At 36.4% G+C, this 14,656-nt stretch overlaps 2 protein-coding genes across 2 annotated transcripts in view; one reads left to right on the top strand and one right to left on the bottom strand.

The window, feature by feature from the left end:
- Positions 1-493: 493 nt before the first annotated feature.
- Positions 494-2,899, bottom strand: LOC306849897 (junctional adhesion molecule-like). The gene is made up of 2 exons (XM_079385272.1): positions 2,561-2,899; positions 494-2,473 (listed from the first exon to the last, which is right to left on the bottom strand). The coding sequence occupies exons 1-2, from the start codon at positions 2,814-2,816 to the stop codon at positions 2,091-2,093; spliced, it is 639 nt and encodes a 212-aa protein (XP_079241398.1). The 5' UTR covers positions 2,817-2,899; the 3' UTR covers positions 494-2,090.
- Positions 2,900-10,189: 7,290 nt separating this feature from the next.
- Positions 10,190-14,656, top strand: part of LOC306853338 (lysosomal acid phosphatase-like) — a 143,629-nt gene continuing 139,162 nt past the window's right edge. Inside the window, exon 1 of the mRNA XM_079390651.1 lies at positions 10,190-10,350. Within this exon, the coding sequence (XP_079246777.1) occupies positions 10,267-10,350 (84 nt within the window). The 5' untranslated portion in view covers positions 10,190-10,266. The remainder of the gene's footprint in view (positions 10,351-14,656) is intronic.

Below are 14,656 nucleotides of genomic sequence, written 5' to 3'. Positions count from 1 at the left end.
ATAGTATATGGGCCTATTGACCTGAATGTATAATCAACAAAGTGAGAATACCATGGAGAGATGCAAAGCAGGTAGTAAAAGCACTCAACATTTACACATATATATTTTGTTGGCTAAATGGAGTCATTCTATAGACTTTTTATAAACTAATTATAAATGCTATGCTCACCCTAACATTGACAGTAAATTTTCTGCATCTTTAAAATAAAAGGCAAACACAACAAAACCCAAAATATGATTAAGGAGATTCACACAAACACAGGTTTTTCGTTCTGTTTCTCCTTGTCAATCAGTGATTTGTTTCTAATTTGCAACTGGTCACGTGTTTTGTTGTTTAGATGTGGCAAGATTTCTTTGTCATGTCCTTCATCAAAGATGCCTTTGTGGTTAAAATTCACAAAAAATATATTTTTAAATTGCAAATGTGTGTAATATGTGCATATATATAAATTCTCATTATCATATTATAAATAATAAACTGAGATATTTCTATTCAGTTTGGTTCAACAATTTTAATGGTACAACAATAAAAATGTTCTAAAAATCAGGTTAAAAAAGCCAATAATAAGCCAATTTATACCATTATGATGATGGTGATGATTATACACGTACCGTTATTATGTGATGTGCAGTAGATCAAACAGAAGAGCAGAAGTGCAGATACAGATGCAGTAATACAGAGAATCATCATTATTATATGTAATGTAGAGAAACCTGGAGACACAGACATCAGTCACTGAATGTCAGAGCCGTAACCACCATAGACATTGAGGAGAACATAATAATAAGATATAACTACCTACTGCAATCCATTACAGTAGTTATATTGTTAGGGTGACAACAACAGTGCTGCCAAAATGACTGAGATGGATAAAATCTAAGGTGCCAAAATTTACTGTTCACAAACTAAACAGTTAACTAATTTGCAATAAAAATGTAAAATAACTAACAATATCCAGGGATTCAAAATACTCAACATTTGTCAAATTATGTTGTTTTCAAAGGAAAATAGCAATTCAGGGCCATTTATATGAGAGGAGAACTGGCCCACTGACTGAGCCTGGTTTCTCCCAAGGTTTTTTTTTTCCTTGCCACTGTCACCTTTGGCTTGCTTAGTCGGGGAGACTTGATATTTGGCAATATTATTGACTTAATTGCACAGACACCACTGAAAGAGAACTGAATTGAACTGAGCTGATGATGACATTACACTGTAAAAAAATGATCGTGATTTTAACGGTAAAAAACTGTGAAAATGCTACGGTAAAAACCTGTTACATGGTTAACGGAAAGTTCCTGTAAAATTTACAGGGAAAAACCGTAAACTGACGTTCCCAGAATTCCCTGCGTTCCATTTCAAATTATGTTTGAATTTGACGTTTTTTCTTTGAAATAACTATGTTTCTTCTTAGTTTTTTCTTATCGGTTATGTTTATTAGGGTTGTATGTTACATCTAATGTTGTTAAATTAATGTTTATAGCATATTTCAGTTTAATGAGTCTCACCATGATGGTGTTTAAAGCTTGTGTGAATGACACTGTGCACCTTCTGTATATTCTATTGTTTAAAAATTACTTGTGATGGGCTTTGGCTCATCATGTGACTTTCTCATCATCACCTGCATTTGGTGGTTATCAGTGTATTTCAAAGGAAAAAAACAGATTTCAGTACTTTAATAGGTTGGTATATTAAGATTATATCAGTTAAAGAAATTACGGTATTTAACTGTAAATTTAAGTTAAAACCGTAAAACATAAAACGTTGCTACCGTATTTTTTACGGTAGAATTCTGGTAACCACAGCTGCCAGTTTTTTTCCGTAAATTTTACGGATTTTTTTTTACAGTGTACGGTTTTCTCCACAGTTGCTTTATAGATTAATTAAATGCATTCCATAACTGATGAACTTTACACAGTTATTAAACCAAACTGAATCAACAGTGAACTGACTTTAACAGAAAAATGTCAGTGACAAAGGTCAATTACAAACTATATCATCGCTTTAAAGCCCCTGTATATTATATGCACATACCCGTGATCACAGTGTTAGAGATAGTTTAGGCTGAATTGTCTCTTTTGTATTTTTGTGGTTATATTGTTATTATTCTTGACTCACCCAGTTGCTCCAGTAGCACAGTTGCATTGGCTGAGAGTCCTCCAGCAAACACTTGACACATGTAAACTCCTTTATCCTCAGTTCTGACACCCTTTAGTCTGAGAGAGAAGTTTCCTTTGGGGATTTCAGCAGTGAAGAACTCAACTCTGTCTCTGTATCGCTCATCTGATGAATCTGATAAAGTCTCATTGTTTTGGTAGAGCAGAACCAGAACATTTTCATCTTCATCAGTTTTCCTCCATGAAACCTCTTCAGTGTGTTCAGGTGTGATGTGAGAGTCTACAGAGCAGTTCAAAGTGACGTCCTCACCCACAGACGCAGATACGGACTCATCTGATCCTGATACTAGCAAACGCTCTGAAAGAATAAAGTTACAGATTCACAGTGTAAAATCTATAGCATGAAGGTCAGTTGAAACAGATCCACTTTCAAGTTCATACTCACCTGGATCTTTTATTTGAATCACAGTTTCTCCAGACTCTTGCTGACTGTAAACTCTACATGTGTATTGTCCTTCATCTTCAGCTCTCAGATCGTCCAGACGGAGGGAGAAGTTTCCATGTTGAATCTGATCAGTAAAGAAATGAGCTCTATCATGATAATCCTGCTGCTGGGACTCTGGTCGACTCTCACCATCTTGATACAGATGAACCAGAGTCCCTGAGTCTGTTCTTCTCCATTCCACCTCCAGACCTTCCATTGATAAGAGTTCATCAACATAACAGGACAATACCACTGAAGATCCCAGAGGAGCAACCAGAGGACCAGAGGGACCATGCACAATTAACCCTGAAAAGAAAAAGAAAAAGTATTTGAAACAATTAAATGAACCGTACATTTCCTTTAATGAACTAGGCTAAGTGATTAAAACATTAAATGGGTTGATCAATGTGTTTCGGCTTGACTTATTCAGGATACATGTATCTTGAAGAATGCTGTGTCAAGCCAAAACATGTTGATCAACCCTTTTTAACTTTTTAATGACTTAGCCCAGGTCATTAAAGGCTTTTTACACTTTAACCATGTGAGTGTATTGTTACCCCTGCAGCATACCCAGTTACTGTTTTTTGAAATAAAGCTTAAAGGATGAACAAATACAAACCCTAGCAATATCTCTTGGTGCATTTTCCAATTTTATAAACTCCTATGATTATCTGTATTATAAATTAAACTATATTTTTGACCCCTACATTTCATGTTCACCAGCAAACTGTGTATAAAACACTTACAGAATTACTTTCACTTTCTTTATAAAAAAAAAACAAACAAAAAAAAAAACAGTCAAATCAGGTAACCAGGATGTATGATGTGAGAGCAATATCTTAATACAACACTGACCTCAATATGGAAATAGCAGAGACAAAACTCAAATTAGACTCAAATGATCTCTCTGCTCACTATGGACATTCAGCTTTATGAGGTGCATTATGAGACTTTTTAACTGTTCAAGGAGGAACTGCACACTTCATTTCATATACCATCTGCTGAATATTTGTTTCTAAATAATAATGTTAATCAATTAAGCAGAAGCCTTAATATAAGACGTTTTATAAGATCAAGAGAAACCAATTCAGTGACGTGTGGCCAGACCTTGGACTGGTAAATTTGCATATATTTGAATATGACGTAGTCAAAGTTGTGTCCAGCATTAGATTAAAGGGAGGAAAACAGTACATAGGCTACATACCTTCAGAATCTGAAAGACAGCCACAAATGTGAACATAAACAAGACCGTTGTCAGTTTACGATAACTTATGATAATTGAGGATATACTGTGTCATGGAATGTTCTGAAAGGGCATTATCCAATAAACCAGATCTGATTAAGTAGGAAAAACGTCACTAATATGAAAATAAAGACATCTGTGGGTGTAATCTGAAACAGCACACGATTCTAGAAGAACAACAAATAATGATTAGGGCACCAGTTTAGCTGCAGAATCTGAATGGATAGCCTAAAGAAAACTTTTCTGTTCACGACAATCCGGTTAATAGTGAGTAGGGTACTAGGTAGTACTTGTTTTTTCTTTATAATGCAATAATGTAATAAACGAGAGAGAGAGAGAGAGAAATACGTACCCTCAGCGATCATCACCAGTATTAACAACAAAACACAGTTTGATAGCTGCATCTTCAAATATATAAAAAAAAAATCAACAAAACGATAATATCAACTGTGACACGTTCACAAAAAATGCTGATATGCCGGGCAGGTGAACTTAACTTTTCTATTTAAACAAGATATATCCGGCTGCATCACCGTAGCACGACACTTTTCAGGACACACGATCCAGGCAGGATACCCCTCTTTAAGGTCGGAAGTGAGACGAACCATATATGGTTTTAGGCGGATCTGGTCCACCTGTAGTTTTATATCCTAATGTTCTTTTGTTAGATTTAATACAAGCTATTTTGGCATGGATTTTGATAAGATTTATATGTACAACCTTTAATAACAATACTTGAAATGCAAAAAAAAAAAAATCTGTTTATTTACTCATTTGATCAATGAAGCTAACGAATGTCACATCATGGATTTTGAGAGGACCTACGAACAACCTTTAATAGCAATACCTGAAATGCTACATAATCTCATTATATATTTGTATTAACTTTGATCAAAGTAGGTAACAAATGTAACATCATAGATTTTGATAGGAATCACATGGAAAACATTTAATAATAATACCTGAAATACCAAGAATACATAATCTGATTATTTACTTTCATTTTGATCAATTAACAAATGTAACATCATGTAGCATAGTGAATTCCATTTGATGGTGGGCTGTTATGAGAATATAATTAGTTCATGTTCATTTTGCAAAAAATAGAGTACACAAGAGTGCATAAGCACAAAACACTAAAACCCTACATAAAGTGCATGTGTTTGAGTGTTTGGTGCAAATAATACAAGACAGTGAGAAAACATTCAGTGCAAAAAGTCTAGTCCCTTTGTATTGAGAAGTCAAATGACTTGTGAAAAGAAACAGTCTGGCTATGAGACCCCAATGCTTTGGGTGTGTGTGATCTGACACAATGCTGGTGACTTTGTGGAAGAAGTGTGTGACAGATGACACAGAGGGCAGAGAAAATAATTCCAAACATTCCAAACAAACTGGACAGAGTTTAAACATTTTATTTATTTTTTATTTTGTAGATTTAAGCAGCAAATGAGAATCGCACAGGAGGCAGAGAAGACTAGAAGAAGTCTTAAGAGTAAGACTAGAAGAAAGATTAGAAGAAATAAGAGAGAGGGAGAAAAAAAGGAAGAAAAAAGGATGGAAAAGAAAAAAAGAGAAAAAGGGATGGAAAAAATGGCGACGGAAGAAAAGAAAGAAGAAGAAAAAAGGAGGGGGGATAAGAGAAAAAAAGCAAAACAAGATTTCTAAATAATTATGGTTATGATAAAATAATAAGAATAATAACACTAACAATAATAATAAAGGTCACAGGCATATTTACCTAAGTATACATGCATAAGTGCTTTACACAAACAATTTATTGACTACCGAAATGTGGAAAAATAAAAGGAGAAAAAAATTTAATAAAAATAAAAATAGAAGAAGGGAAGAAAAAAAGCAATACGATATATGATGTTATTTTTATGTCTTACATTTCCTTGTATTCTTTATACTCATTCTTTATATGATGTAATAATATGTCATGAATCTGGTCTATGAACTTCTGTTAACTCACCACCAGAGGTCACTCGCTCACCACAGGGACTCTTGCACTACACTAACTGTTGCACACCACCTCAGACTACAATTCCCATCATCCATTGCACTGACGACACACACACAGCTGATTGCACTGATCACACACCCTACATAAACCATGGACTTCCTCTTCCTCTCTGCTGAGTATTGTTTAGCGTATATCCTAGCGATAGCTACTTTACGGAGCACACTCAGTTATTAGTCTTTCCTTACTAGTTTTCTTGTGTTTGATACCTGCCCTTGTTTCCTGGATTAACCCTTTGCCTTGCCGTTCGGGCTTTGTTCGCACCTTGTTTGGATTATTGCTGTGTACCTGGATTATCTCTCTTTGCCTTGGCCCTGTTGGATATTGTTTACCGATCTAAGATCCACGCTTGCCCTAGGACTACTCTTTGTCTTGCCATATACAGGTCCTTCTCAAAAAATTAGCATATTGTGATAAAGTTCATTATTTTCTGTAATGTACTGATAAACATTAGACTTTCATATATTTTAGATTCATTACAACACAACTGAAGTAGTTCAAGCCTTTTATTGTTTTAATATTGATGATTTTGGCATACAGCTCATGAAAACCCAAAATTCCTATCTCAAAAAATTAGCATATCATGAAAAGGTTCTCTAAACGAGCTATTAACCTAATCATCTGAATCAACTAATTAACTCTAAACACCTGCAAAAGATTCCTGAGGCTTTTAAAAACTCCCAGCCTGGTTCATTACTCAAAACCGTAATCATGGGTAAGACTGCCGACCTGACTGCTGTCCAGAAGGTCATCATTGACACCCTCAAGCAAGAGGGTAAGACACAGAAAGAAATTTCTGAACGAATAGGCTGTTCCCAGAGTGCTGTATCAAGGCACCTCAGTGGGAAGTCTGTGGGAAGGAAAAAGTGTGGCAGAAAACGCAGCACAACGAGAAGAGGTGACCGGACCCTGAGGAAGATTGTGGAGAAGGACCGATTCCAGACCTTGGGGACCTGCGGAAGCAGTGGACTGAGTCTGGAGTAGAAACATCCAGAGCCACCGTGTACAGGCGTGTGCAGGAAATGGGCTACAGGTGCCGCATTCCCCAGGTCAAGCCACTTTTGAACCAGAAACAGCGGCAGAAGCGCCTGACCTGGGCTACAGAGAAGCAGCACTGGACTGTTGCTCAGTGGTCCAAAGTACTTTTTTCGGATGAAAGCAAATTTTGCATGTCATTCGGAAATCAAGGTGCCAGAGTCTGGAGGAAGACTGGGGAGAGGGAAATGCCAAAATGCCTGAAGTCCAGTGTCAAGTACCCACAGTCAGTGATGCTGGTGTTGGTCCACTGTGTTTTATCAAGGGCAGGGTCAATGCAGCTAGCTATCAGGAGATTTTGGAGCACTTCATGCTTCCATCTGCTGAAAAGCTTTATGGAGATGAAGATTTAATTTTTCAGCACGACCTGGCACCTGCTCACAGTGCCAAAACCACTGGTAAATGGTTTACTGACCATGGTATTACTGTGCTCAATTGGCCTGCCAACTCTCCTGACCTGAACCCCATAGAGAATCTGTGGGATATTGTGAAGAGGAAGTTGAGAGACGCAAGACCCAACACTCTGGATGAGCTTAAGGCCGCTATCGAAGCATCCTGGGCCTCCATAACACCTCAGCAGTGCCACAGGCTGATTGCCTCCATGCCACGCCGCATTGAAGCAGTCATTTCTGCAAAAGGATTCCCGACCAAGTATTGAGTGCATAACTGAACATAATTATTTGAAGGTTGACTTTTTTTTGTATTAAAAACACTTTTCTTTTATTGGTCGGATGAAATATGCTAATTTTTTGAGATAGGAATTTTGGGTTTTCATGAGCTGTATGCCAAAATCATCAATATTAAAACAATAAAAGGCTTGAACTACTTCAGTTGTGTTGTAATGAATCTAAAATATATGAAAGTCTAATGTTTATCAGTACATTACAGAAAATAATGAACTTTATCACAATATGCTAATTTTTTGAAAAGGACCTGTATATCTTTGAATCAAATATGTAGTAATTTTAAACATAATCTAATTAAAAATATTCTTAATCATCTTAATTTCCACCGTTTAAATGCCCCCTTAGATTTTTTATGCAGATTCCAAAAGACTCTCTCAAATTTTCATAATTTCACACATACAATCACACTTTGTCTGGCACTGACACAGACACTCTCTGTTCAACTGTTCAGTGTTTTCAAAAATGTAATGTTTATTTTATGTTTCTGACATTTAAATACAGGCACTAGCAAACATTTATAGCCTGTAAAATACACACACAGATTGTGACTTCTAGCCTTTTGTGAAATTGACTTTTACAGATCAACCAAAATCAGTGTGAGATTATGTGGAATACTGAATTGATGCAGGACTTTTAGGCCTAAAATTCTTAGTATTGTGTAATAGCGACAGTAAATGGGTTAATGATTAGCATTGAAAGTTAGCCAAGGGAAATCCTTTTTGCCACATCTGTAAATTTTCCCTGTCATTTCTCACTATAAGTTGCCATTGTTGCATCTCTCATTTCCGACACAAATAAATACAATAGAACAAAGATACAAAGTATATTGCAATGGTTTTAAGTAATTAAATGTAAAATAATACAAATTTAATAAGCCCTGCGTTCCATTTGGAAGGACTCATCCTATGCCCTAATCCCTTCAAAGGGTTTACCCTCTGGAGTGAGAGCTTCGAAGGGTTGAAGGGTGTAGGGGACCAAACTGTTTCTTGAAGTGCCCTTCTGCGTCATCATCCCGTGCCCATACGGTGGTGCTGTCATCATGCAAAGAAGTTTGGGGAAGTCGTGGCCTAATGGTTAGAGAGTCGGACTCATAATCGAAAGGTTGCGGGTTCGAGTCCCCGGCCGGCAGGGATTGTAGGTGGGGGGAGTGAATGTACAGCGCTCTCTCCACCCTCAATACCACGACTGAGGTGCCCTTGAGCAAGGCACCGAACCCCCAACTGCTCCCCGGGCGCCGCAGCATAAATGGCTACCCACTGCTCCGGGTGTGTGTTCACGGTGTGTGTGTGTGTGTGTGTGTGTGCATTTGTTCACTACTCACTGCTGTGTGTGTGCACTTGGATGGGTTAAACGCAGAGCACCAATTTCGAGTATGGGTCACCATACTTGACAATACGTCACGACTTTAGAAAGAATCTGCGCAAAGGATCATGGGGGCCCGAAGTGTCCAGCAGTTGTACCCTTTGGAATCCTTCATTCCGAAGGGCCCTTTGAAGTGGCTAGTTTTGAGCACTTCGGTTTGGAACAACCCTTCAATATAGCGGACATGATTGTGTTAAACTGCTTTTGGTATCCTGAATGTTAATTCACGAGTTCACACTTACATATATTTAGCACGATAAACGTAATGCGTATTTGGCGAGTATGGTAATACGTTATTGGCGTGCTGTCCTGGGGAAGGGCTCTGTGCTCGGGAACTGCCCGAACCCAGAGTACCCCCCATGTGGTGAGAACTGAATGGAAAATGGAGGAGAAGGGGTGGTGGAGGGATGCTGAGTAATCGTCAAATGAATGGAGGTATGACGGCTGTATTTATATCCATGTACTGATGAACTTGATTACGTGCCACTTGTGTCTAATTAGGCTAAGTATCTGACGTGCTCCTCCCGAACTTTGTTAATTAAACATCATTTAAAAAAAACAAAGACAAATAGAAAGTTGGTCATTGCTTTTGACTGATAACTTTTGTAGCATTAACAAAGACTAGTCTATTGGTGCGTTCCAAATTGGATAATTTAGAACGCACCAATAGACTAGTCTTTGTTAAAGCTACAAAGACAGAGCCAGAAACACACACGTTTTTAAAGCACTGCACATTATAACCAATCACATAAGAGTCAATACACACATTTGAGAATAGAGATATTTCATGATATTTTTTGGCGATATATTGAATAAAAAATTAAAACAATTTAATAAAACCCCAGCTGAAAGAAAAACAATAAACACCATTATAAAATTAGTAATGGTTCTACTAGTTATAACGGGACTTGAAATGGTTTTACTGGAAACTGTAATGGACCCAGTTGGTCTCTGCTGGTAACTGGTTGCCTTCAATTGGTGGCTTGTTAAAACCAATAAATCCTAATGGAATATGTACCAATACACACTACAGAAAACCATTTTTTAATGGCTAAAATTTGATGGTTTGTAATGTTTGTAATGGTATTCGTATGGAAACCATAAAAATTTTCTGTGATGGTTTTGTTGTTCTTTTTTTTCAGTAGGGACATAAGCCTATATCAGATATACAGTGGTATTGTGGCTGCTGTATGTCAAGCATTACTGTGGTCTAGAACAGCCCCTAATACGCACTCCAAAGTGCGTACACTAAACTTTGGGACACAGCTAACGTTCGTTCAATGAGGTTACTGTACTCTGCTTCAGCTGCTTGTCCACAAGTATGGAGTCGTGTTTTCTGATCGTCGCTTTCCTCTTCACTTTCAGTCTTTCCAGTGGAGAAAGGACGCTCAAGTTTGTTACTGTGGTGAGTAGTGTATAATGTGTAATCTGTCTGCAGTATTATACTAACGTTACTGTCTGCAGCTGTTTGGACAAATCCGTTGGGCTTAAAAACCTTTCATGAAACAACACACATATTCTGACTCTTTGTTATGGGTCATATTTTTATGCATTACAGCTCTGTGTTTTTATGTAAATGTAAGCTGAGTTTGTGTTTCCTTTTCGATTTTATTTCACTCTCGATGCCTTGCATTGATTATAATGTATCAACAATGATATCAATCTAGTTTAAAACGGTATCCAGCAGTAACGGAGTGCAATATCTGCAGACATGAGTAACCATTGTTTGCTACCAACTTTGTTTTTGGCTCTACAACTTGTTTTCCCGGTAAAGACAGTACACAAAGCAGCGCAGCACCAGACTTTGAACTTGCAGCGCTCATGCTTATTTAATGAAATCACAGCCTTTTGAAGTTTAATCGTCACATTCAGCCATATCGCAATTCTTGTCTTTCCGTCTCCAAATTTAAGACCTCTTGAAATCATAATTAAAACTTTCTTGTACAATTTAAGACTTTTCAAGGCCTTAAATTTGATACAACTAAATTTAAGACTTTTTAAGACCCTGTGGAAACCCTGTTATAATTGGATATACAAAACTTGTCCATCAAAAGCCAGGCCTTTTCCCAATCTATACATACAATACAGAAGAACCACAGTAGAATTTCCTTGGAATAAACCTACTGGGATACCTTGTATCAAAGCATTTTTTTATTGGTGGAACAGGGAGGTGCACTGATGTTTCATCATATGATGAACTCAAACATTAAGCAGGCCGATATCAAATAATCAAAGTTCAAGTGGAGAACCGTTATATTTCTGCCAAATGCAACACCTGCTGGCAGAGAAGGAATCAGTTACCATAGGTCAGGGTTCCTCAAATCTTTCCCTGGAGGGCCAATATGCTGCAGAGTTTAGCTCCATCCCTGATCAAACTCACCTACCTGTGATTGATTAGAGTTGGAGCTAAATTCTGCAGGAGTGGGCCAGATTTGAGGATGCCTGCCATAGGTTAAACTAATGCGCATACGAGTGCCTTCTTTCACTGCACGATTCAGTCTATTAAAATGCATTTAGAATGATCATATAATTTCATGATCATAAAAAGATATGGCGGCAGCAAATGTGTAGCCTATATTTATATCATTTCATATGGTTAATATCACACAAAGAGTGCCGTTTTTTTTCTCCAAAAGTCAGCATGATTATAAATGTGATATTGATTTTATGCAACAGTTCAATAAACAAGAAGTTAATATTAAGAGACTTACGTTTTAGACACCACATTTCCTGCTTTTGCTCTATTTCTCCAACAAAAATCACAGCCACAGTGCTGTTTTGCATCTCTAAGCAACATGACGGTGATTCGTTCCTGAATGAATCAAACGTTTAAATGATTCGGTTCAATCGCAATGATTCACTTATTGACACTGACTTGCTGCCACCTACTGGCGGTTTTAATTTCACATTTAAAGTTATGGAATCAATTTAATGCCATATACATTTGCAAGAGAATTGAAGCATTGCAAAAGAAAATAAAGGTTTGCAAACAAAAATGAAAGTATTGAGAAAAATAAATATGCTTTTTAAAACAAAAATAAAGAATTGCAAAAGAAAATGAAGCATTGCAAGAAGAAAAGAAGTTTTGCAACCAAAAATAAAGAATTGCAAATTATAAATGAAACAGAGCAAAAGCAATGAGTTTGCAGTACATATTTTTCATGGCCACTGAGAGAAATAAACAGCAGATGTTCATATTAACAACTTCTTTAACTTGAGCAAACACTGCTAATACACATATACATTTGTTAATAAAAATGAAAACATGCATGTTTTAAAGACAGTGAATACAAGGAAACGATCCACCCTCATGCCTCTGCTCAATGACAGTGCCTGGATCAGTTGTGATCTGCATCTCGGGCCGATGACGTCAGTTCCAGGGAGGCCTGCCCAGGCCTGTTGTACACGCCCCCCATCCCTTGACTCCACCCCCATGTCAAAACAGTGCCACAAAGTGAGACGTGCAGAAACGTGAAGCGCAAAGTGGAAAACGGTATCGCAAACTCAAACTTGACTGAAACGCAAAATAAAAGCAGCGTTGTAAATACATTATAAGATATGGCCATGGAAAATATTGCAAAATCATTGCTTTTGCTCGGTTTCATTTATATTTTGCAATTCTTTATTTTAAAAACGTATTTTTTTTCTCGCAATACTTTATTATTTTTGAAGTACTTCAAAAGCATATTTACTGTAACACTCAGTGTCCACACGGGAAATGGCGCGAGGCGACAAATCTTCTACAGTAACTGATGCCTCCATCTATTCCGAATCTTGGAAACATGCTTTGTAGGCTATGCATTGAAAGTGAAATCTAAAAAAACAGATCGGAAAAGAAAGCGATTGCACGCTTTCGCGAACATCAGCAAATGCACGCGCTCACAGATTGCAGGCTTCCCAGCCGAAACAACCCCCCACGTGAAACTGAAAAAATAACCTGTGATATTTTGGCCATATTGCCCATCTAAATCATTCATGCCACACTATCAACAGACGTGTCATGTAGGCTACACTTCTTGTACTTCGTTTGGGCACCACAAGGTGTCCCTGTGGCTTCAAAGCTTACCCCTCAACCACTCTGGATTGCTATTATGTAAATGTAAATGTGAAAATACATGAATGTAGAAATAAATAAATATGTAAATAAATACATAAATGTGAAATAAAATAAAAAAGAAATGTGGAAAAAAATTAAGAAATACATAAATAAGGAAATAAAATTATAATTATTTATTATTATTATTATTTTTGTTTATTATAAAATTATTTATTTTTGCTTTTTTACTTTTCTTTGTATATTTATTTATATATGTATTTATTTATTTTTGCTTTTTTACATTTCTTTGTACATTTATATATTTCTAATTATGGCAGGTTTGGCATTCCATAGTTTTAAATGTTTTTTGTTTCAAATATCAAAACATTATCTATGCATTTGTAACTGCAGGTTAGCATTCTATGTCCTTCTGAGCTGCATTAAATAGTGTGTAAATACATCTAAATGCCACTTCAGAGGCATTGCAAAGATAAATTGTGTTGATACTGATTTCATTTCCTTGGCAATAGCCCAAGTGCAACAATTTGACTCAAAAGATGATGCACACTTCTAGAGAAAAAAAATTGCTTAAAGGTAAAAATGCCCATAAAACTTACTGTAAAAGATTAATTTCTATCACTGCTGTGAACTGACCACACAGAATATGAAGAATATCAAAAAAATCCAGGAGTCAGCTGTCCACAGTAATCTTTAAGATAGCAGCACAATAACACACTCAGCAAAATATTGCCTAATTATTGTTATCGATAAAACCCCAGAAAATATCAAGATATAATTTTTTGTCAATATCGCACACCCCTAATTCATGTTATTTAATTTATATAATAATTTATTGATAATAATTGTTTAAATTAATATAATAATTAATACTTTTGACTTATCCATTTTCTTAAAAATGGTTTAAAGACTGAAATGTAAAGTTTATCATTTTATAAAACTTTTTGTTTTTGTGAAAACTTGTATCTGAATTGTAAATTATGCTTTTTACAGTCATTTTACAGTTTAATATAGTACTATAGATATTGCCCTACCTCGCTCATACGGTATTAATGTTATTTGTGCAGGTCTTAAAAAAGGTCTTAAAAAGTCTTAAATTTGAGCTTAAAATCCTGCAGAAACCCTGTATAAGGAAGTTCAGACATTGATGAGGCATGTTCATTTTCTCAGAAGAAACAGCTGTGTCCATTTATTTTTTGATTGTAATTTAAGTTCCTTTATTTATCCTTAGTCCCTACAAATGTAAACCATTCCTTTGTTCTCAAAGTTCTTATTATGAAAATCCATACTAATTAAACCAGAGGGTTGTGCCATTTTAAGCATGATTGTGTAACATGGCTGTAATTGAATGCATTCCCTAATGATTCAGGTAAATCCTATTATAGTGTGCATGAGAGAACATTACAAGCCAGTACTGAAAACTTAATGCATGATACACATTTAAACACGGATGATTTCTGTGAAAGACCGAGATAAGGAGATAGACTGAATGTGCTTAACCAATTAGAACGTGTTTACATACAACTGTGTGGCTTGTATCCAGGTGTCAGGATGAGCACATGACAAGTTGGACTTGCTGATCTAGTCACAGTTGCACAGTGTAGTTCTTCCTCCTGAACACACACATACATACACAAATCCCCAATATTTATGAGCT

Source organism: Barbus barbus, assembly GCF_936440315.1.
Source record: "Barbus barbus genome assembly, chromosome: 3".
NCBI lineage: Eukaryota > Metazoa > Chordata > Actinopteri > Cypriniformes > Cyprinidae > Barbus > Barbus barbus.
This window is presented reverse-complemented; position numbering and strand designations above follow the sequence as displayed.